Source organism: Pogoniulus pusillus, chromosome 21 (genome assembly GCF_015220805.1).
Source record: "Pogoniulus pusillus isolate bPogPus1 chromosome 21, bPogPus1.pri, whole genome shotgun sequence".
NCBI lineage: Eukaryota > Metazoa > Chordata > Aves > Piciformes > Lybiidae > Pogoniulus > Pogoniulus pusillus.
In genome coordinates this window covers 10,127,499-10,152,977 of record NC_087284.1, presented here as the reverse complement: position 1 = coordinate 10,152,977, position 25,479 = coordinate 10,127,499, and the positions used below count along the sequence as shown (strand labels likewise).

The 25,479-nt window shown below is 41.6% G+C and overlaps 1 protein-coding gene across 15 annotated transcripts in view; it reads left to right on the top strand.

Moving 5' to 3' along the window:
• Nucleotides 1-25,479, top strand: part of LOC135184794 (uncharacterized) — a 616,367-nt gene that overhangs the window by 425,058 nt on the left and 165,830 nt on the right. For all 15 annotated transcript variants that reach the window (XM_064160870.1, XM_064160872.1, XM_064160881.1 and 12 more), the window contains one exon: nucleotides 2,827-2,968. In XM_064160870.1, the coding sequence (XP_064016940.1) occupies nucleotides 2,827-2,968 (142 nt within the window). The remainder of the gene's footprint in view (nucleotides 1-2,826; nucleotides 2,969-25,479) is intronic.

Below are 25,479 nucleotides of genomic sequence, written 5' to 3'. Positions count from 1 at the left end.
CTGAGTCTAGTCTGGGTGATTTCTAAAGTGTAGGGGGGTGGGTAACTCCCAAATCATCACAATGGGAAAAATATGATGTCACTGACCTGTGCTGTACAGCAAATATTAGAGCTGGTAATTAAGAGAAGCTTTAAAAGTGCTATTTTATTTTGCAACATTTTGCTTTTGGTTCCACCCCACTTCAAACCCCCAGATTTGTTGTACTTTCAGTGATTTCCTGAATGACTTTATGCTGCAAGGGCAGAGCCACTGTTTGCCACAGAAGGTATTTTATTCTTTTAAACACTTATGATCTTTGCCTACCCCATAGTTTTTGCCTGACTCAGCAGTAAAACTTCTAAAGTCAAAGGATAATTGCCAAAACTGCATTAATGTATTTTGTCCAAATAATAACAATAATAATAATAGAAAAATAACCTTTGGAGAAGTACCTTGCAGCTACACAGATTGACAAAATGCACCAATTATAGCTTTGCTCACTTTATAATTACACTGCAGTAAGTGCACGGTGAACTTTACTGCATGGTTGATTAACCGTAAGGTTACTGTTATTAAGTCACTCTCAGAAACAACAGTTTGGACTTTAATTGAAGAACAGAGCTCTGCACCACATCTGAGCAGGTTTAAAAATCTGACATATCCAGACTAGCTTCAATTTAAAGGAGGCAGGTAAATGATAGCACCTGAAATGTAGCAAAAGGTTTGTGTTGCTTCTGTCAGGTATGCTGGGTATGGGAACTGACAGGTTTGAGAGAGCTTTTGGTATGTGTTAGCCAACACATTTCCTGGGAACTCTGAATATTCCATGCCCTCTTTTTTTTGCATAGAAACAAGTCTTATGAGGAGTAGCTGAGGGAACTGAGATTGTTTAGCCTGGAGAAAAGGAGGCTCAGGGGAGACCACGTTGCTCTACAGCTACCTGAAAGGAGGTTGTAGCAAGGTGGGGGTTGGCCTCTTCTCCTAAGAAAGAAGTGATAAGACAAGAGGAAATGTCCTCAAGTGGCACCAATGGAGATTTAGGTTGGAAATTAGGAACAATTTCTTCCCTGAAAGTTTTGTCAGAACTTGGTAGAGGCTGCTCAGGTAAGTGGTGGAGTCCACATCCCCAGTGGGATTTAAGATATGTAGATGTGATGCTGAGGGACACGGTTTAGTGATGGACTAGTTCAATTAGTGTTGAACAGCTGTATTTGATGGTCTTAAAGGTCTTTTCCAAACTAATGATCCTACAATTCTGTGAAATTAGTATTCCAGTTTCTGAAGGAGTTAGGATTAAATCTCCAGGTGTACTCTGGCAATATTTCCATGTTTTTTCTCAATTTGTTGTGACAAGAAAAGGTGGTGGAGTCACCGTCCTTGGAGGTGCTCAAGAAAAGACTGAATGAGGCACTTAGTGCTATGGTCTAGTTGATTGGTTGGATAGGGCTGAGTGATAGGTTGGGCTGGATGAGTGAGCTTGGAGGTCTCTCCCAAACTGGTTGATTCTATGATTCTATTAGCTCATTGATGTTGTAGATGTTTCCTGACTTCCTGACTCTGCGTATTGAGGTGTTGCTATGAAGTGATGCCATGATGTTATATCTGTTTGACCTGCCATGACAGAAACAGCCTAGAACAGTCTAAAACTGGTCTATGTCTTAGTCTAACAGACTGATGATAAAGTAGTAGATGTTCTATGTAGCAGTGCTTGGCTAAGAAGAGTACCCTAGTATGAGGAAGCTTGCCTGGAATACAGGAGGCACAAGATCACTCCAGTATTCAATCACAGATGTTTGTGAGGTGAAGAGTATCTTCTACATTGCCTGTATCCTCCTGTTACAAGCATCACAGCGTTTCCCAGCTTCCCAGAGTATCAAACCCAGAAGTACAAAAGCAATTTTAGGGTGGTTCATCAGGTTATAAAAGTACATAAAAACACAAAATAAATTAGAGATGATCCCTGTATATGAACCAGTGTATGTATAATTTACTAAGGCTGTGCTAAACCAAGTTGAGAGCAGTGAAATTCATTAAAACATGATGGCATTACTCGTGTAATCTGCTTTTTCTGAGCTAGCATTTGTGTGACAGCAGCTAGACAGGGCTGGGGCTCTGTTACTTCTCAGCATCTGAAATCTCAGAGACTTTTCTCTTCTATGGGCACTCCAGAAAGTGAAAACAATAGAAACCAGGGCACTCTTGTGCAAAAAAATGCCACCCACATGACACAAGCTGAGGAACTGACATGCGATGTGGTAACTGCTAATGAACTGAGCCAGATCTGATGCGGCGTCTTGGCTTTCTAACCAGTTTCCAGTCCTATAACACATCATCTCCTTCTCATGGCCATAATTTTCTGCTTTGAAGGTCTATTCTTTATTCACTCAAATCTTCTCCATGTGTCAAGGACATCATAAGAAGAAATTATTAGATGCAACGGGCGTAAAAATCCCCATTCCATTGTTTCACTAAAGCATTTAGATGAGAAAAATTAGGTGACTTCACATTTCACATGTGTTTAAATTGCTAATCTCACTGCTCTATCTGTGTTAGTGAATACATTTTCAGTAACTTTTACTTTATAATATTTTGGCAAAGCTGTTCGAAAAATTGTTATAAGCCTAGGAGTGGAACTGAACCATGAAAGCTAAACTGTAAGCTGCTGTAAAGCTGGGTTATTAGTATGACAGAATAAAATTTCACACACACCAAAGCTTCTAAGCTGCAATGTTTTGAAAGCAAGAGGAGAGGGTTGGGGAAGTGTAATCAAAGTCATCTATGTTCCCTCAGATACTCCGCTGAATGCTGCTATAATAACACATTGGGTTTGTACACTCTGTTTTCCAGGCATTTGGTGATATTGCTGGAGAAAGTCTTTGGTGTGATAAAAGAAGCACAGCCCAAGACCACATAAGCAATATGGACAGCATGCAGCACACATCAAGTATGAGACTGAGAGAGAGGAAGAGGAGTACAACAAGCTGGAAAGGTACCATTTTCAGTTTCTGTAGTGAGCTGAAAAACGATGCTTGTACCTGGGCATAAAACCATATGAGGGACAGAAGAAAACAGATAATTTGAAAATAGTTTCTCTTGAGTGCAATCAGTTAGAAATGAAATCTCACAGTTGTGTTTTCCAGTGAGGCTTCACCCTTGGGTTGTTTCACAGGTCTGTTGCAAGAGTGGGAAAGAATAGAGAGCTGTAATATGCCAAAATGCTGTCACACTTTCCATTCAGAGGTTCGGTACAGTAACACAATCCAGAGCAGTCCATCTGGAGCAAGGGCCAACATTTAAAGTATGCTGAGGGCAGGCCTAATTCAGCTACTTAATGTATAATCAGGTATGTGTCCATATATATCAGTGTGAGTGTGCAAGCCCCAGTCTATCAGACTTTGTTTTCCACCAGGTACTTGTCCCAGTACTTGCATGGTGGAATGTGCCCATGTACATCAAGTTGCTAAGTTGTTGCTGATCAAAAGTAGCATCAGGGTGTTGGATAACAAAGAATTACAGAACAAATCAGGTCTCCCTGGATGTCAATGTTACTGTAAGACATCAGTTTTCTCTTGCTCTTTACCTATGGTCTCAGTATCAGGTCTGGCTGCACCAGATCCCCACACTTAGATGAGACCTAACAGTGTCAGTTTTCTGATGACTTCCAACACTAAAATTCAGTTAAAAACATCTTGTGTCACTTTTAAATCCATGCTAATCTTGTCTGCTGACAGAGCAGCTCTACAAAGTTCACGTGAGCACACAAGATGGAAAATGGATGAATTTAGTGTAGAGGTTCTTGCTCCTGTAGCCCTCTTGTTAGTAGAGGCAGACCATTGATATGTTGTCACTCAAGTACTTAGATCACATCTTTCTCTAGGTGTGTTTTTTCTAATCTTTAGAAAATCACATTGTCTCTGACAAGAGCTAATTCCTGCAGTAATACATAGCCCACAGAGCTGTTTGCATCCTGATTGGCATCCATGGTGTGGACAGGAAGTCTGGCAGGATTTACAGTTCTGACATCCAGACCATTGTGTGTACACTACTTCCCTGCAAATGCTCCACTCATAGTTCTTCTGTGGCTTCATCAAGCTTTTCAGTGTGATGATCTCACTGAGTCATGCAAATGTAATTATTTCATAGGATTTTTTTTCTTCCTCCTTCCAGATAATGGGACATTGCTCAGGTTTGCTTGTTCTGATTTTTTCAGGTTGGCTTGTACCTGCTAATGGTGGTAGGGACAGTTCTGCTGATTTAGCTTTCAAATTTTCACGCCTAAAACCTTGACAATGTTTCCAGTAATTGCTCAAAGCACAACACTATTGTAACTGCAAGGCTGCAAAGATGTCCAGAAGAGGAACAATGATGGCTTCACGCCACCAGCTCTGCAGCCAAGTCCCAACAGGCTGCAAAATGTAGACTATCCCAGAGAAAAGCATTGTGCTAACATTGGTCAGAACTGCTTCCTCGGGAGCTATAGCAGTTTAGAGCAACCTGGAGGTTATTCCCATACTTTCTTAGTAGAATTAAATTACTGATCATTAGTTTGAAGGAGTCAGTGCCTGTTCTATTTGGCTTCATACAAATACATTAGAAATGAAGCCTGTACCCTAAAGGCAAAGACTATGGGAGACAACAGAAAGAGAAGGGGAACAAAGAAAAATGAAGCACTTTGTCCAAGGTCACCAAAGTCAGAGGTAAATGCAGGAAAAAGAAGAAGATTGACAGTGTTCATACTCTCATTTTTTCCTGTTGTAGGATCCTTTTTTGTTCTGAAAATGCCAGTAAAAGAGAGTCTTACCTTCCTGCTATTTATCATCATTCATGTAGAGTGCTGTAATCAGCTAACACAGGAATCAGTGATCTTTTTCTACCACATATGCTTTTCTGGTGTCTTTTTGTTCACGCTGTTACAGTAACACTTTAACAGATGCATTTACCATTGCAAAATCTTTCCCAGTGTCTTGAACACTCTTGGTGAATTTTGATACTTAAGTCTATGATTCTTGTTCACCTGAGTAATCATTAGATGACATTAGATAGCAACCTGGAGGTTTAAATGTCACTCCTGAACGCAGTTTTTCTTTGGCTTTGCAAGGTAAGTTTGGTTTCAGCTTTTGATTTTTCTGCTTTTAAAGTATTTTTGTGCCTGTGCATATTTGTGTTTCTGTGAGTTACACCCAGGCAGAAATGGTGTTAAATATCTGCTGAATATCTACAAGAAGTGATGTGATTTCTGTGGTTTCTACTTCACCAGACATTACTTGGATGACTTCTCTCTGTCATAACAGGGCTAAAACTGCCTTTTTAATGTTTGCATTGCCTGTTGACACTTTACACTATTGTATACAATTTGGGAAAAGAAACTAACTGAAGAGAAATTGTCCAATACCAGAAATTTTCCATGTATTTTTTTCAGCAGAGCTGAGCTTTTCAATCATTAGGCCAGATGCTGGGATACTGCTGATTAACCCATAATGAGTGAATGACACAAACAATGCAGTGGAGGCCACTAAAATTGCTTGTGTATGTGGCTATCCTCTTGTACGAGTTAAGGTGGTGATTTGTAACTTAGTGCACTTTATTGCTGACAGTACCAAGATGGCACTCTTTGGGCAGCTTTGTACTATGTACAACTTCTTTCTTCAGTTTTGTCTTTGAACATGACTGAATTTAATGGTGAAAATCCCCTTAGGCAGTACTATACTCTAGGTTTCCCACCACTGAGCTAAGACAACCCAGTCTGGTTCTGTGAGATTTTGACTTCAGTGTCGGTAACAGGCAATTATTTAGTCTGGTGGCAAGATGGACTACATGCAGAGCCACTAAAGAATCACACAACTGTGAGGGTGGGAAAGGACTTCTGGAGAACATCTCAGATGATCTCTTTGGGTCCTTTCCAACCCCTGACATCCTGTGATCCTGTGATCTAGTCCAACTCTCCTCCTATGGTAGGGCCAGATTGCACAGGTGCTTGTCGAAGTGGGTTTTGAAAATCTCTAGAGAGTTTGGAGTGTCTACCCTTCCAAATAGGATTCTGATGATTTTTTTCCACATCTTGAGTACTATGTCCAGTTATGGGCCCCTCAACCTAAGAAAGATGTTGAGGTACTTGAACGTGTGCAGAGAAGGGCAATAAGGCTGGTGAGTGGGCTGGAGCACAGCCCTACAAGTAGCAGCTGAGGGAGCTGAGGTGGTTGAGCCTGGAGAAGACAAGGCTCAGGACAAACCTTATTGCTCTCTACAACTACCTGAAAGGAGACTGTATCCAGGTGAGGGTTGGTCTCTTCTCCTAGACAACCAGTGACAGAATGAGGGAACACAGCCTTAAGCTGTGCCAGGGCAGGTTTGGGCTGGATGTTAGGAAGAAGTTCCTCATAGAAATAGTGTTTGGCATTGGAATGGGCTGCCCAGGGAGGTGGTGGAGTCACCATCCTTGAAGGTGTATAAAAGGAGACTGGATGAGGCACTTAGTGCCATGGTTTAGTTAATTAGAAGGTCTTAGGTGATAGGTTGGACTCTATGATCTTGAAAGTCATTTCAAACCTGGTTAATTCTGTGGTTCTGTGATCTGAGTTCCTGTGGGTGTTGGTCAACAATGGCTGGCATCAGCTTTGAAGTGGTTTCCTGAAGTGCTCTTATCAGCAGTATCATCCATAATGCTCAGTTCTAGTTGGGTAATAATCTCCTGTCTGCACTGTGCTCCTTTACAACCATTTTCTCCTGTGCAGCTATATATATGTAGTCATTACTGAAAAGTGTAAATAAAGAATCCTTTTAGTGGTGTAGTTTCCCTGGGTACCTACTGTGCTCTTATTATCTAAAACATCCTCCCCATCTGTAGTTCTGTTCTATTAAAGGAATAAAGACCTAAGTATGAATTAAAAATTAAAATGCTTGTTGTAGATTGGAGAGCAAGGTCTATTAGAATATATCTGGCACTAGGCTCACAGTACAGTAGACAGATTACACTGAGCACCAGTTAAGCAAGGGGATGAAAAATGAGTGATTTTCATCATTCAGTTAAATATAGTGCTAAGTGGTATGTGCTAGCATTAAAAGCAAATTACTTAGCACTTCACCAATCACAGCATGAGAACATTCCATTGGAAGCAGTATTTCCAGTGATGCTCAGCCCTCAGTTTTATTAAATAAATCAGCTGTTAATGCTTAAGGAAGCAGTTGAAGATGTATTGCTATGATAATAAAAAGATTGAAAATGTAAAAAATGAAGAGAAGCAGTACCTCATTTTAATTAAATGCCCTGAGAAAACCCCCCTCTTTCTTAACAACAAAACCCTGAAGAGCTGGTAGATCCATAATATTTGCATCTCCTGGCGCTTCTTTAGGTCTTCCTTTCTTATTAATGAATAGGACCTTTCCTCCTTCCTTCCTTCCTTCCTTCCTTCCTTCCTTCCTTCCTTCCTTCCTTCCTTCCTTCCTTCCTTCCTTCCTTCCTTCCTTCCTTCCTTCCTTCCTTCCTTCCTTCCTTCCTTCCCTCCCTCCCTCCCTCCCTCCCTCCCTCCCTCCCTCCCTCCTTCCCTCCTTCCCTCCTTCCCTCCTTCCTTCCTTCCTTCCTTCCTTCCTTCCTTCCTTCCTTCCTTCCTTCCTTCCTTCCTTCCTTCCTTCCTTCCTTCCTTCCAATGACATCTTTTTTTTTCCTCATAAATCTGCTGCCATGTCACTGAACATTTTGATGAGCTTTTCTGATTCCCTCTTATATCTCCTTTATAGGATATTATTACCTAGTAATCTAGATGAGGAGCCTGATTCCCAGCACAGGTGCTTTTTGGCAGGTCAGTTAAAGATGATGGAGATTTGAGAATCCACAGCAGAAGTTTTGACACTGAGGACTCCCTTTGTATGACATATCAATACTGTTTTCTCCACTGCAATGGGCACTTGAATCTGCTGTCCAAACACGTGGAAGCTGTAACAAGTCATAAACCTTTCTGAGTCTCAGATTATTCTCTTTACAACCTGAGGTTGTAGCCAGGTGGGAGTTGGTCTGTTCTCCCTGGCAAACAGTGACAGAACTAGAGGACACAGACTCATGCTGTGCCAGGGCAGGTTTGGGCCGGATGTTTGGAAGTTCTTCATGATTGGCAGTGGAATGGGCTGGCCAGGGAGGTGGTAGAGTCACCATCCCTGGAGGTGTTTAAAAGGAGACTGGATGAGGCATTAGCAGGAGCTACACAGCAAAAGCTCTGGGATTAACACATGCAGGAAGTGGCCAAAGGACTGAGATGTCAGAAGAGAAAATTACAGTGCAGGTATCAGTGTTACAAGATCAGAGAAACTGTTCAGGAAGCTATCTTGAGTCCTTTCCTTTTTCCCTAGTGCCATTGTCTGGGGAGTCTTATTTTGAGTTTTCTTCTATGATTAAGTTTGAAGGCTGTTTTGATAAGGAGAGAAGGGTAGAAAGTGAGGAACTGACTAAAAAGATGGACACCAAAAGTCTCCTGTCAGCATGTAATTGCAGGAGTTGCTACATGGAGTGAAATACTACTTCTGGGATTCATTGTAAAAACAGCACTTGTTTTTTTTTCTGTGGTTAGGGGAGAAAGGGTAAGGGACAATCAGCTTAAATTCCTTGCAAATACTATTTGTTCCTGACTTTTGGAGATGGGGCAAACAACCATACCCAAGGGATAAACTAAATAATTTATTTTTAGTATCAAGGTTGGTTGAAGATATTTTGAGTTTTCTTCTGGCTCTGTTTTTCTGGAGTTATGTGAAAATTATGTTGCCCCCAGACAAGTATCTTTTCCATCCATGCTTAATAATGGAGTGAAATCAGTGCTGTTCTATACAGCAGAAGCCTTTGCACTAACAGTGTAGAATAACAATGTTGGACCTAAAAGAATTATCTTGTAAAAATCTTAACTTATTTTCAAAAAATTGCTGGTAAAAAACAAAGAAACAAACAAAAGGTCAATCCTTTACAATAGGTGTTCTAAACCAAGGCTGCTAAACAAGCTTTTCTTCTCTGGTTGGAGCAGATCTTTCTTTTATTTCCCTATCTCCTACTCATATATGTGCTCAGAAGTTGTTTTGGGTTTCCTCTTTCTTGTTTTACAAGAGCCCTACTCAAAGTAATTCTTTAAACCTTAAAACAACACACATTTGCTGCAGTAGTAAAGTAACCTCTTCCTCTCAAAATACTTAAGGACATGATATTTAACCTAGTTTTCAACACACAGAATTCCTTTTCATTCTCCTGCCTGACATATAATGGTTCTGATGCATCTTTTCTGGGCATGCCAATCCTGTCATATACACTAATGTGAAATAATGACACAAGGTTGACTTAACTAGACATAATAGAGCATATTTCTAAACCATTCTGTATGAGAGGTATCTGCACAGACCTTGCTACTTGTTAATGAATCTGGAGAATTTCCTCCTCTGTGTTACAATGAATATTTATAACTCCAAAGGCATGGGGTCCTTACATGAAAAAGAACAAATAAGCATTTAAAAATATGGACTGCACATGCCATTGTTTCAGGTAAATTTGCAGAGTTTCATTAAGTAAGGAGGAACACTTAGGCATGTGCCTTTAACACAGACATGAATGTGACACTGTCAACAGCTAATTAAGACTTATTCCAGCCAGAACTGTGTTGCAGCCTTAGCAGGGCCTTGTGCTGGTAAAGAGTTTGGAGGACAGGATTAAAAGAATTGGAATGAACTTTCTTGTGGATTAAAATAGGAGAAAGGTACCAGAGTATGAGTTTGGAGGATAGGATGAAAAGAATTGGAATGCACTTAGGCACTGGAATGGACTGCCCAAGGAGGTGGTAGAGTCATCGTACCTGGAGGTCTTTAAGAAAAGATTGGATGTGGCATTTGGTGGCAAGGTTTAGCTGATGTCGTGGTGTTAGGCTATAGGCTGGACTTGATGATCTCAGAGTCCTTATAAGCTGGTTTACAAGCTATGATACCAGAAAGTGGAATATGATAACAATATTACAACACCCCAGGATGACCAGGTCTGTCCCCTGGGACAAGACTTCGTCGCTGTAGTTTTCTTAAGGGAACCTAGGACCCCTCAAACTACCACAACACCATAACTGGTACATAAATACACAAATAGACTATAGCCCAACTACTCCCTGGGAAAAGCCTAGGGCACCCTCCTGGACACCTCAGCCTGCAAGGCCACATTACCTTACCTCCTACTGAAGTGTAACCCAAACGATGGCCAACACAGAGAAGCAAGCAAAGGCAGAGGGAAAGACAGGGAGAAAGAGAGCCAGCACACTCTGAACTCCAAACTATATAGAATTTTCTTAGACCCATGGAATGGGGTAAAGATATCTCTTATATTTTATTCAGTCCCTTTGAGAGCAGAGTCCATCCCCCTGGACTCTCTCTGAATTGGATATCAAGAGGGAGGGGACAAACTCTTCTCTATTATGCCCTGTGATAAGACAAAGGGTAATGGGCATAAACTACAGCACAGGAAGTTCCATCTCAACATGAGGAAGAACTTCTTTACTGTGAGGGCCACAGAGCACTGGAACAGGTTCCCCAGAGGGGTTGTGGAGTCTCCTCCTCTGGAGACTTTCAAGACCTGTCTGGATGAGTTCCTGTATGACCTGAGTTAGATCCCATGGTTCTGCTCTGACAGGGGGGTTGGACTCGATGATCTGTGGATGTCCCTTCCGACCCCTAACATCCTGAGTTCATATGAATTCTCTAGAAAACTTTATTTGCAACTAGGACCCTAGTCCTAAAGTGTAACCATGTAGAATTTGGAGCAATGGGCAACTATCATTGCACCTAAATGCAGTGCATAAACGTGTGTGTGTGTAGTCATGTGTACAGCATAACAGCAGGACAGACTTCAGTGGCAAGGCTCTGTATTTCAAATCTTTTCTGAGTTTTGCCTGGTTTAGTTTTTATTTCCTATTTGTAGTTAAAATGAATGAATGCTTTGTCTCTTCCCACACGTTGGATCTGTGAATCTCTTATAGAAGTTTTATCAGAGAACGTGTGTTACTTTTTCATGGAATCTTTCAAACTAGAAGTGGAAGTGCCTAAAAGCATCAGGATGCTTTTTCTTTAACAATTTGTGCACAAAAAAAATGGCTTACAGGCCTTCTATTTTCAGATTTCCATTTAAAATACTTTGTATTTGGGTCCAAAAATTGTATTGGCACCAGAAAGCTTGCCACAAGGTTGACCTAGGTCTTAAATGCTGCTTTTCCCTGTGAATCAGTGGCCTTATGCACATGAATCCACCTTATCATGAACATATTTCAGTCAAGACTGGGGCAATACTCTTAAGCCAAGGGCTTGTCTGTTGCCCCCTGACAACCAGAGAGACTGTAGAAGGAATATTGATAAAGCTGGTACAGGCACAACTTGGTCCAAGAAGAAAAAAGTGAGACCAGATTAAGAGCTGTTGCATTCCAGTTCCTAAATTCTAGCTCTCCTCTTCTACCCTTGCTATTGTAATCACAAGCTCTTCTTTGAGCGCAGCTGTGCCACCTGAAGAGATCATCTGCAGCTCCATTTTCATGCAGGAAGGGCTCCCTTGGGAGCTCTCCCTCACCCATTTCAGGAGAAGCAGCAAATACCTTCTGTTGTAACTGTTTAAGCTTTGCAGGGCCGTTTTAATCCAAGCAGGTGAAACAGCATTCACATGAGCAGCTCCACCAGCAGCTCTGTGCACGTTCATCTTTGAAAGAAGGGTGGTGAGGACAGATGGGGGTGATGGTGTGATTCCTTCATTCAGCACAGCTGCAACCGAGCTCAAATGGTTCTGTGTTACTCTGGCTGACTGGTTTAAGGGTTTCTTTGAAGTTCTGTGTTTCTTATTTGACTATGAATGTTACGAGTGGTAAGGTAGGTCTTTGAGGTAAGGGTCTTCAAAGGCGGCTAATTGGCTGGGAATGAGACATGGACTAAAGAAGGGCAATGAAGCTGGTGAAGAGTCTAGAGCACAAGCCTTGCAAGCAGCAGCTGAGGGAACCAGGGATGTTTAGTGGGGAGAAAAGAATGCTCCAGAGAGACTTTCTCAACTCTCACAACTACCTGAAAGGTAGTTGTAGTGAGGTAGGCATTGGTCTCTTCTTTCAGATAATGAGCAACAGGAGAGAAAGCAGCCTAAGGATGCACCTGGCTTAGGTTGGATATTAGGAGAAGGTTTTTCACTGCAGGGTTGGTCAAGCCTTGGAACTGACATTCCATAGAAGTGGCAGAGTACCCATTGTTGGTGGGATTTAAAAATTATGTAGATGTGCTGCTAAGGGGTGTGTTTTAGCAGTGATCTGGCAGTGCTGGGGTAACATTTGGACTCAAGGTTCCTGCAAGTCTCTTCCAAACAAAATGCTTCTATAAGAATGCACAAGGAAGCACCATTAAAACTACATCTACAGTAGCAGCAGTACAGGACAGTAGGAACAGATCTGTAGAGGAAAAACAGCTGGTGCTGAAGGTCTGGTTGTGGAGGTTTACTTTAGACTAGTTGCACTTTGGTCTTGTGGACTTAATTCTCATTAGATCACAGAATGACAGAACCACAGAACTTCATAGGTTGGAAGGGACCTCCAGAGATCATCGAGTCCAATCCCCCTGCCAAGGCAACATTCCCTAGGGTAGTTCACACAGGAATGCATCCAGGTGGATTTTGAAAGTCTCCAGAGAAGGAGACTCCACAACTTCTCTGGGCAGCCTGTTCCAGTGCTCTGCCACCTTCACTGTAAATAAGTTTCTCCTCATGTTGAGGTGGAGCCTTTTGTGTTCCAGTTTGTAGCCATTGCTCCTTGTCTTATTGCTGCAGACCATTGAAAAGAGATTGGCCCCATCCATTTGACACCCACCCCTCAGATATTCGTATACATTGATGAGATCTCCTCAGTCTTCTCTTCTCTGGACTAAGCAGGCACAGGTTTCTCAGTCTCTCTCCATAGCAGAGATGCTCAAGTCCCCCAGTCATCCTTGTGGCTCTCTGCTGGACTCTTTCCAGGAGGTCCCTGTCTTTCTTGAACTGGAGAGCCCCAAACTGGACACAGTATTACAAATGTGCTTTCACCAGGGCAGAGTAGAGGGGTAGAAGAACCTCTCTAGACCTGCTGGATGAACTTTTCCTGAGGCACCTCAGGATGCCATTGGCATTGATGCTGGAGTAAGTTTGGTTTATTCCTGGAATAAATTTTCAGGAATAAATTAAAATGATCTAGTTTCAAATAAAGATCTTAGTAAATGTGAACCCATATTGCCACACTGAGAAGCAGAAAGCACAGCAAGTGCTCAGCACTACAGTGCTTTATGCTCCCAGCTCTCCTAGGGTTGTCAGTAAAGTCACTAGATAGCTATGTTTTAGAATTCCTAAATAATCCTACTAACAGCTTTCTAGGATTACCACATCCCTGATGATGTTTCTTCTCAGCTTTGTCAGCTCCTATGGGGAAGGCAAAGGGAGCAACAGCTCTATTTAATTCGAGGCTTTGTCCAGGTATGTGATGAGGATGTATTAGATAAGAATGCACAAAAAATGCACTGGAAAAAAAATGGTTTCTTTTTAACCACAGAAATCTATTGTGAAAAAGAAGGAAAAAAAAAATCAGCTGCATTTTATAGAATGGTTTGGGTTGAAAGGAACCTTTTGAAAAGCATCTAGTCCAATCCTCAAGCATTGATCAAGGCTATCTTCAAGCAGATCAGGGTGCTCAGAGCCCTGTCCAACCTGACTTGGAATGTTTCCAGGGATGGGACATCTACCACCTCTCTGGGCAACCTGGGCCATTGTTTCATCATCCTCAGCATAAAAACATTTTCCTTTTATCTAGTTTTAATCTCTTTTCATTTAGTTGAAAACCATTACTCCCCAGGCTGTCACTTTGGAGGTTTTGTTATTACTGTCTTTTTAACTGTCTAATTTGATGCTCTTAACTCCTTGTGGTGGTTTGCACCACCCAGAATTTGGGATTTACCCCCCAAAAGGATAAATTACCATGCTAACTCAGAATTTGGAAGTAGAAATGAAATTACTATTTACAAAAATGAAGGCTAAACACTAAAGTTCATAAAAATATACTATATATGTATATATATTTCAACAACTAGACAATAGCCCAATTACCCCCTTGTAGGGCCACAAAGATGATTAAAGGAATGGAACATCTTTCTTACAAGGAGAGACTAAGGGAGCTGGGGCTCTTTAGCTTGGAGGAGACTGAGAGGTGACCTCGTCAATGCTTATAAATATATAAAGAATTAGTGCCAAGAAGATGGAGCCAGGCTCTGCTTAGTGATGCCCAATGACAGGACAAGGGGCAATGGGTGGAAGTTGAAACATAAGAAATCCCATGTAAACATGAGGAGGAATTTTCTCACTGTGAGGGTGGCAGAACACTGGAAGAGGCTGCCCAGGGGGGTTGTGGATTCCCTGTCTCTGGAGATATTCGAGACCTGCCTGGATGTGTTGCTGAGTGGTCTGGTATAAGTGATGCTGCTCTGTCAGGGGAATTAGATTAGATGATATTCTGAGGTCACTTCTAGCCCCTGACATTCTGTGATTCTGCACACAAGAGCTCAGACCACCCTGTCCACACTGTGCAGCCTGAAGGCCACATTGTCTTACCTCCCAGCTGCAATATCCCAACCAATGGTCAGCGTGAAAGGAGTAAAGCAAGTTCAGAAGGAGCAAAAGAGGGAAAAGAGTAGAAAGAGGTAGAACACCCTGTAAGTCCAGATTTTATAGAATTACTGCAGACCAATGGCATGGAATAAAGATATCTCTTATGTTTTGTTCAGCTCCTTTGAAGAGTGGAGTCCATCCCCCTGGGCTCTCTCAAATTCTCTGGAAAACTTCTATTTACAATTCAGGACCCTAGTCCTAAAACTGTAACACCCCTGTTGGATGCTCTGAGGGAGAAATTCAACCCATGCTAGAAAACAGTGCTAAAGTGGGAGCTGCCAACCAGCTTCAGACTTAACACTAAAGAGGGAATGGAAACCTTCACATTCTCCATGAATACAATGGACATTACTCTAAAAAAATCAGGCTGTTGGTTAAGGCCTTGGCTTTCTCTTGATCTGGCTGTGCTTAATTATCTGTGGTGGATGGGGAGTCCCATTCTCTCTGCTGCCCACTCAGCTGGGCCATTGCTATTCCTAGCAGTTATATCCCTGGCTTAACTGAAATAAAAAGATGCTGCAAATGACACTGCTTTAAGTGAAGGACCCAATCAGAGGACTTCTCAGTGCTTCTGCTCAGATAGGACCTGAATGGGAGTGGAAATGGGCCTCATACAAGGTCAGAGCTTCGTCAGCGAATGCTACAGTGTTTTCTACTGGCTTTATGATGTTCCTGAAAGGGGAGTGATTTGCCAGACTAATTAGGTCAGGACTGTAATAGTTTGGCTTCCTTTTATCCTTGTTATGTGGATAACTCAGATTTATTTTTCCTTCTCCACAGACTCAGCAGTAGAATTTCAAAATTGACATGGTGCTTATCAGAAGTTAGTAATTGGATAGTGCAAGCCATTTGTTTGATAAAACTGAACTGTTCATTTTTGGTTTCTAAAAGCTAATAGGCATTGTTCCTTCTTTGACATTTGATTTTAATGGCTGTAATGTTGCTCCTGTCTCAACAGTTCTATGTCTGGGTGCTTTCCTTGACTCCAAGCTTTCTCTGCAGGCTGCAGAAGACTCTTTAACTCTTTAGCGTCTGGTATCTTGTGGTAGTTTCCTGACTCCTCCAAATGCTGTTGTATCCCATACAATTCAGTGAGAAACTACCACACTTGTGCACCACAATGGGGTGCAGAAAGTGAGAGGCAGCACCTGTGGGGTAGGGTGTAGAGGACAAGTAATCCTAAACTGACCAACAAAGGATTCTATGCCATGTATGCTGTATCCAGTAATGAGTGTCAAGCCTCTTCCTCAGTGGCCAATATCTGCACAGGGTTCTGTCCTTTAATTTTTTTATCCCAATCTGTGTGTTCCTCAATCCACTTTCTGAATCCAGCTCCTGAGTCCAGCACTTAGTGCAGTCTGGGACTTCCCCAGCATCTGCCCACAGCATCTGTGGTGATGGTGACATAACAACCATCAAGGGGGTTGGCTTCAAGATTGGTTTTGTGTGGATTTGTATAGATTTCATTTTATTGTTATTGTTTTACTTAAAGATGTTGTTTTCTTTTCCAGCCCATAAGTCTCTCTCCCTTTTTGTTCTTCCCCTTGCAGAATGGAAAGGGGTTAATAGAGAGCGTCTGTCACACATCTAGTGGCTAGTCCAGCCCTAACCTTTGCAAGTTGCTATGAATCTTCTTTGGAGTAAAATGTGTGAATTCTTTTTATTACTCCAAGTCTTTAATATCCATATTTCCTTCTTTTATGCCTTATTTCATGCATTCAATCCAAATGATAGCAAATACATCCTGGTTGAATGTCATATATGTGGTGTATATAATAGAACTATGATTAACTGTATGAATAATTGCTGGTTGCAACTAAACAATTCAGATGGATAGTTTCATTAAGAAAACAACATGGGGTCATTATAAGGTTCTGGTCGCTGCCCCCAATCTCAGATCTGAACCACCAATCTGAACTGGTGATAAAATATCCCAAGTAGGCTCACATTAAGCTGGATAATATGCAGGCTGCTTGATTTGTATTGAATATGTGTCTGGTGGCTGGAACCCACTGTAATGAACTCGCCCACAAATCACAGCTTAATGGGAATCTACTTATACATATTGCTTAATTAAAAGTTGTGAGCTTATTAACATGTGTCTTTGGCACTGAGCTTTGGGGATGTAATCTCTGTGCAAATAAGACTAGGTTGTAAAAGTTTTATAGATTGACAATGATATTAAGTTCCATACCTTAATAACCCATCATTTTCTCAGAGCATGGTTCCTATCCTGTATTTATTTGAAGCTGTGACAGATTATTTGTTTTCAATCCTTTACACTGCAAAACTTTGTGTATTTATTTTGTCTCCTGAAAGCTGGTACTGCTGATGTTTCATCTACTTCTGTCTCTTTTCTTGCTTCTTTCTAGCTATTCTGGCTGGCACGCAGGCTCAGGACTCTTTTTTATTACAGAGGCACCCCATGGCACAACAGCATTAGTTAGGATTGTGCCAGTGTTTCCATTATAAACCTCTGTTTTCATGGGTTTATAACTCTACTGTAAAAATTTGCTTCAGGCTCAAACTCAGATTAGAAGGTCTGAGAGTGGGAAAGAACATTTTTGAACAATTAGAAGAAAAATCTGCAGAATGTTGCTTTTTGCTTTCTTACATGACTTTTTTTCATGTCTGTGTAGCTAGTCTCAGGGAGGGGTTCAGTTTGCTGAGATTTTTTTGGCTCTATGTGACATTCTAGCAGCACTGTTTCTCCTTCATCTAGCTAATTATAGAATCATAGAACAGAATCATAGAATAGTTTAGGTTGGAAGGGACCTCAAAGATCATCTACTACCAGTCCCCCACCATAGGCAGGGACACCTCCCACTAGAACAGGTCACTCAATGTCTCATCCAACCTGTCCTTGAACACCTCCAGGGAGGGAAGCAGCCACAACCTCCCTGGGCAACCTGTTCCAATGTTTCACCATCCCCACTGGAAAGAATTCTTCCTAACATCTAGTTTAAATCTCCCCTCTGCCAGTTTAAACCCATTACTCCTCATCCTGTCTTCACAAGACCTTGTCAATAGTCCCTCACCAGCCTTCCTGTAGCTCCTTTTCAGATACTGGAAGGCCACTACAAGGTCTCCTCAAAGTCTTCTCTTCTGCAAGCTGAGGAGCCCCAACTCTCATTGCTTGTCCTCATGTGAGAAGTTCTCCAGCCCTCTGATCATCTTCATGGGCCTCCTCTGGACTCACTCCAACAGTTTATGTCCTTCTTGTGTTGAGGGCTCCAAAATTCTACTTAATGTTCATTATTGGTTTCACTTGACTTAAAAAAATAATAATATAAAAGCAATCCTTTGTAAAGCTTTAAAAATATGACTTCTGAATGAGGTACTTCTTCCTTCTCTGTAGAAATACTTATTTCACATCATTTGCCTTACCGACTTTGCAATAAGATGGTGGGAAAAGAAGGGAGACAATTGGTGAGTGGAGATAAAGAGATGAGCTCTCAGAAGTTGTTAAAAATTACAGATTTCAGTGGGGTTCCTGAATATCACATACACTGTGGCTCTCTTTTCAAAAGAGAATCACACGTGTGCACTCACAGCCCAGAAGGCAAACCTCATCCTGGGCTGCATCAAAAGAAGCATGGTTAGGAGGCCAAGAGAGGTGATTCTGCCACTCTGCTCTGCTTACACCTCGCCTGGAATAATGTGCCCAGCTGTAAGACCCTCAGCACAAGAGAGACATGGGCCTTTGACTCGGCCTTATTATCATATCATCCCTGAGCAAACATATCTGGGGGATGAACAGTGATGGTTCTTCAGACAAACAGGCAGATGAGCAGAATTCTGGGGTGGCAGATCTGTCAGACCTGACTCAGACAGTTTGAGACCTGTACAGCTCAGTCTAACTTAAAGCTTCTCTGCAGCAACATAAATACTGACCAGCTCTGTGGTAACTCTTCCATCCAAGCTTGGAGATCAATGCTTTAGCACAAAGCAGAGCCTCACATCTGAGATGCCCTGCAAAAAATCATCTTCTTCACTCTGGGGCTTGTGGTTAATCACCGTCCATCACGAGCCCCCAATGCCATTGTGCTTCCTAGAGCTTTGGGCTGAAAGCTTTGTGTAGACTCATTACCAGGTGTCTACTGTCAGGAGAGATTTTAGTTGAGGGAATGAACAGTCTGTCTCTGGAGAGGGCTCCTGAATGGCTTAGATCTAGTTTCCACCCCAGTCCTTTATATGACTCTGAATGCCATGATGGGATCCCACCACAGTGAACTGAGGTCCAACAGCCAGCAGACCTGGATCAGGCTGTGATATTTCACAATCCAGCTTTTCCCAGAGCCTGACACCACAGGTAATGCCTGCCTGAGTTGTCACAGTGAGCATTACACACTAATGAAGTATTAGTCACAAGAGAGTAAGTACTAGGCATTTCTTCCTTGACTAGGATGCAGATTAATACCTTGTAGCTGAAGAAATAAGTATTGCTTTCAATATATATGCTAAAACAAACTGTATAACTACTCTACATTCACAGCAGTCAACATAACTGCATGTGACAATTGAATAAGCTGAGTTGTAATAAAAATATCCATGAAGGATTTTCTCTTTGTAGCCTACAAATTTTGAATCTTGCACACAAACTGCTTTTCTTCCAGTTGCTTCATTTTCATATTCATCAGTAGCTCTGACAGTTCAAAAATAAAATAATGATGCCACTTTGGCACAAAACTCAGTTATTTTGAACAATTGATTAGAAAAAGATCAAGTCAGATGTGGTTTTAATTTCAGACTTCACAACTATAAAGCAAAAAGGAGTTTTGAAACAAAGGGTTGTTTCGACCTGAATGGGCAAAAGGTTTAATTAAGATACGAAGGCGCTGACAGAGAGCTGAGTGCTCTTGAAGGAAACTGCTTTGACTAAAAGTTCAGCAACACTTCTATATTTTCATAAGTCCATTTGATGGCATCTTTTTGTCTAACAAAAATTGTCCCTGCTTTAACCCCAAAGCCACACTCTTAGGACTTGACTTAAGAAAGCAATTAAGTAACATCAAAGTCTGTAGAGCTTGGGAAAACATTTCAAGTCTTGAACACGCAAAGTTTGTGACTCAATGGCAGTGTTACAGGATGGGGACAGAGTGGCTAGAGAGCAGCCAGGCAGAGAGTCACCTGGAGGTTACTGGTCGACAGGCAACTGAACATGAGCCAGCAGTGTGCCCAGGTGGGCAAGAAAGCCAATGGCATCCTGATCTGTATCAGGAATAGTCTGGCCAGCAGGACTAGGGAAGGCATTCTGCCCCTGTACTCAGCACTGGTTAGGCCACACCTTGAGTACTGTGTCCAGTTCTGGGCCCCACAGTTTGAGAAAGACATTGAGGTTCTGGAATATGTCTGGAGAAGTGCAACAGGGCTGCTGAGGGAGATGGAGCACAGACCTATGATGATAGGCTGAAGGAGCTGGGGTTGTTTATCATGGGGAAGAGGAGGCTCAGGGGAGACCTTATTGCTCTCTGTGACTACTTGAAAAGTTGTAGCCAGGTGTGATTTGGTCTCTTCTACCAGGCAACCAGTGACAGAATGAGGGGACACAGTCTCAAGCAGCACCAGGGCAGGTTTAGGCTGGATGTTAGGAAGTTCTTCAGAGTAAGAGTGATTGGCATTGGAATGGGCTGCCCAGGGAGGTGGTGGAGTCCCCCATCCTGTTTAAAAGGAGACTGGATGAGGTACTTATTGCCATTGTTTAGTTATAGGATCACAGGATATTTAGGGGTTGGAAGAGACCCAAGGAGATCATCGAGTCCAACCAGAAGGTGTTAGGTGGTAGGTTGGACTCGATGATCATAAAGGTCTTTTCCAACCTAGTTAATGCTGTGATTTGTTATGAACCTCATTCTTTAGAAATCTACTCCCTTTTAATTAATTTGATTAAGCAGCATTTGCCTGAGACACCCTCCATTGTGAGGAAAAGGAAAGTCAGAAGAGCTAGTTGGCAGTTAGACTAATGAGGAAATGATAATTTCTCTAATACCCTGCCAGGGTCCAGTAAAATACTACTGGCATTAAAATAAAAGTTGTATTTCCCTAATCTTCTAGGGATGTGTGATTCTTTCAAAATTATATTCAAATCAAAGACCTATTACTGTCCTGAGCCTCAGCCCATTTGTTCTAAAAGGTATGCTTGAATTCCATGAAAGAAAAATGACAATTAATTACAACTGTCTTATGGGCTTTTTTATTGTATCATTTCCATGGGTTGGGTTTTTTTATGCATTCCTTTGAAATATCCTCACTCATGCAGCCAAGGATCTCACTGGAAACAACATTTGTGTGTTATTTTACCTGGGTTAGAAACACAGAGACAATAACCCCAGTCCTCGCTGTCTAATACTGTTGAACAATTAATCCATGAGCATCCTCGCTTAGTTGCACTGCTCGTGGCCAGATAGATTGTGAGGAAACCTCTCCGAGGATTGCAAACAAAACCTTAAGAATGCCCAAATTAACCTTTCAAAAAGCAGATAGGTATAACCTGAGTCAGTTCTTCACTCTATCCACACTTGAAAGTGCCATGGTAGAGGGGGAAAAGATCTCTTTTTAATTATTATTTGGAATTTTTAGTACTTAAGCTCAGTTGAGAGACAGAAGTCTTGGTATTCTCACATCCAATTTTCATGAGGTTTCTTATCTCATAGTGTAGGAGCAGAAGGCTTGAATAAGCACCCTGACATCTGAGATTTGCTAATTGCTGGCTATAACGAGCACCTGATGCGCTAAGATAACACAATTCCTTTTCACCCTTCCCTTGTGAGGGCACATTAGGTTGTGTTTCTTGATGCTAAATAGAAGACAAAGAGTGACTACTGCTGCCAGAAGAAATAAAATCAAGATATCTCCCAATAACTAGAGAGCCAATATATGTCACTGCTCTTGCTCCCTCTGCTCTTGACATCATTTAAGGAGTTCTGTGTGAAACCACCTGGGAACAACAGAGACAGACAGCAATCAAGGCAGGCCTTCCCGAAGAAGCAACTGTAAATCTGACAGAGAATGAGTTTATTTACTCCTTTGCTTCTTCAGACCTTCACAAAGCCATTTGGGAATTACACTAGGATGGATATGTGGATATGGCCACTGCGAACTCTATTTACTGGAAAAAATGGCTTACATTTCTTATTGCAAACAATCAGTAAGTGAAGCTTCCTTGAGAACACACAATATCGGAGTTTTTACCACAAGAATCTCAAAATGTAATAAACCCAACAGTTTACGGCAAGAAAGAGCTTACATTTGGGCAATGAGATCACTTAGGACTGCTGACTCCATGTTTCAGGGCATCTGAAAACAGCTGCTTCATGAAGAAGCATAGCCCGAGTAAAGCAAAGTACTGAATACAGAATGCAAGGTCTTCCACAGGCTCTATTGCTCCTAAACTTAGGACATCAGTTGTGCTTTAGAGAATCTGAATTAGTAATTGGTAGCAGAGGTCCTACCTTTAATAATTGCCTCCATCTCGTTGCTGTAAGATGAATATATGTCATTCACTTGTTAACCTTTTCACATGTGATGGCATTTAGCAGTGCTGAAGTTTGTCAGGCACAACTCATCAAGTATGTAACTTCTTATATTAAGCAGTGACCAGCTGCAGATTCTGAGAGTTCAAGCAACAGACTCAGATTTATACAGGAGGATGCAGGCAGAGCAAACTCCCTTGCCAGTATAGAAATTCTCAGGAGCAATCTAGCACTAGGCTGGAAGCAACAGAGCACAGTGCCATCAAAGAATCATGGAATGGCCTGGGCTGAAAGGAATCTTTAAAGGCCATCTAGTTCAATCTCCTTCAGTAAGCAGGGACATCTTCAACTACATCAAATCACTCAGAACTGCAGCCAACCTTTCTGGACAACCTGTGTTTTACCACCCTCACTGTAAAAAAAATTCTTCCTTATATTTAGTCTAAATCTCACTTCTTTCAGCTTAAAACCATCATTCTCTCTCCTGTCACAACAGCCCCTGCTAAAATGTCTGTCTCATAGGCCTCTCTTGAATGTTGAAAGTCTGTAATAATGATTCCACAGAGCCTTTCCTTCTCCATGCTGAACAACAAATTCTTTCAGCCTTTCTTCATAGCAGAAGCGTTCCAACCTTTGGACATTTTTATGGCCTTCTTTGGTTCTGCTTCAATAGCTTCATGTCCTTCTTCTGCCTGGGACTCCAGAGCTGGTTACAGCACTGCAGGAGAGGTCTGAGCAGAGAAGAGCAGAGCAGAGGGGCAGAATCCCTTCCCTCGACCTGCTGGACACTATACTTTGCTTCTGGGCTGTGAGTGCACATTGCTGGCTCACATCCATCTTTTCATCCACCCATACCCCCCAGGGCTGCAGGGCTGCTCTCCATTCTATCATGTATGCCCATACTGAGGACTCCTGTTTGTCAAATAAAAATATATCATGGATTCTGCCATCCTTATCCTGTTCTGCATGAAGGCTGATCTCACAGTAAGCCACTGCTCAGCCTGAGAGTGGCTGAGATCATATGCTTGCATCTGTATAGCTCCAGGAGTAAGGCTTATTTATGCCTTTGCTTATAGAGATTTTGTTAACTTCTTGGGAATACATTTTTGTGGTTATCTAGCTTGGAAATTTCTTGCTGCTTAGCATGCCAGTATTTACTGCTCTTGACTGAATCGGTGGGAGGACATTTTTTTCTGGTTTTAATGATTTTTGACCTGTATTTCCATTAACATTTTAGATTACAACACTGGGATGAAAAGCACTTCAAAACGTGGTATGGCTATTACTGTGTGGTTTTGGTTTCTACATATGTGAGCCTCAGTTAAGGCTGTAAGCATGAGCTGCTGAAACAGTTTCCAACTGCTCCTTGGGGCTTGGCTGTTGATTTATGTGTGTTAAACTCTCAACTCCTCTGCAAAGTGGAATTTATCACGATTTTATCAATATTTTTCACAGTTTTAAAACTTCAATTGAACTTCAAAAGCATTGTGTTCACAAGCAACAGCAGTGTTAGTGACTCTGGGAGAGAAGTAAGGGTAAGCTCCTGCCTTCACTGCAGTAACTACTTGATATTAGTTCTGTGACTGACTTCTGTTGCTTCCTTGCCTCTTTAGACTTATTTTCCTCCTACCATGAAATACCAGCTCTTCTCTGCTGTTTCTGAAGTGTCTCAGATCTGCTCTGAAGACCACACAGCTTACAGTCTTTTTATTTTCTTGGGATAACCTGTCCCTCCTCTGCCTCTCAACACTACTGCCCAGCTTCCAGGGCAGTTGGTCTCTTTTGAGCCTCATGGTGATGTAAATTGCTTCCTTTAGTATTCTTTGTCTCTTCAAGAACTGTCAGTTTCTCATAGGCCATCCAAGCCACCCCACAAGAGAAGTCTGTCTGCTGCTTTCTCTATGTTACTACTTTCCAAGCATCTCTTCAGTTTTCTGATCAAGCATTTCTGTTGGCTTACACCACAATCTGTTTTTTTTTTGCGATGCTCAGAAGTACCACTGCTCTTCTCACAATTCCTTCACAACTCTGCCTTATGACTGTCCTATAAATTCCTCCTTCAAGTTCCTGTTCTACTGTGTTACAAAAGAAAAACCTACTGGGGACTGAAAAAAGCTCAGCAAGAGTCTGACATGAATTTACTGTTATTCTGAGAAAAAAAAATATGTCTTTGTTATCCGTTTGTGCTTTCTCTGTCTGTATGCCCGACTTTATCTTTTCTGTCAGTTACATTCAGAGCCCACATACAAGTTTCCTGTGGCAGAGGCTGTATCATTTTTCTGTGGAAAAGCCTGATCCTGGGAAATGCTGAACCAGCAGCAGAAGGTGTTTGACTCAAAGTCTTTGTTGTTCTCTTGTCCTGTTATTTCTGGAGAGTCTTATGGTTTAGTTGCCTCTCTTTGCATTGTGAAATGAAATCTGATTTTATTTATTCATGTGGCTAAGAATGGCTTTGAAAAGCAATGGTGGGTTCCACCTAGCACTTGATACTTAGCTGTCTATGGATAGGTTAATGAAATGGGTGAAATTACAGTGCTGCACAACAGAGATAATCCTAGTGGTGACATCACTGAATGCATCTTAGTTGGCAGAACAACCCCTAACAAAGTAGCCAGTATTGCCATGCAGTATTTACATTGAAATCTGAATCAGGGCATGCATATGGAAAACTTTATGTGATGACAATGCAGATTGCCTTATTTTCCCCACTCCAAATAGGTCCTTCAGGGTAGCAGCTGGATTGGTTTTTAAGATAGGAGCTTCTTAATCCAGACAGATGTAGCTCTAATCAGAAGTTAATTTGCAGGGATATTCACGTATGCAAATCATGTCACAATGCTGAAATGCAAGCCATGTAACGACTGCAAAATGTTATACCCATAAATCATAGTACCACAATCATCAAAATTTCCATTCAGCCAGGACAAATTCAACAACATTTATGTCTTTCCAGCTTTTAGCCCATAAAAAATCTGTGTTTTTGGAGAGTGTGTTACACTGGTGATCTTAAAACTCCCAAGTCTGGTATAATGAGTCCTCAAGTGCGTTATAACTTACCAGTAATTACATTTCAACATTTCTGCTTTCAGCAGTTAGTGTTTTATTCATAAACATTTAAACACTGAATTAGGCATAAAGTAAGAATGTTGGCAACAACCCGCCTTAATTTCATTAACTGTTAGGTAAACGAAGTATTGCTTCTTCAAATAATCCTTGGTTTGAATGCTAAAGATGTAATGAACTTCATGGTTCATAGCATCTGACATTGCTTAATTAATGGGTGCATTTATAGTACATAGGCCTCAGTAATTGATTTATATGCATGATTTGCACATACAGCTGTTAGTTCCTGTAGGAAAGTCATAATTCAAATGT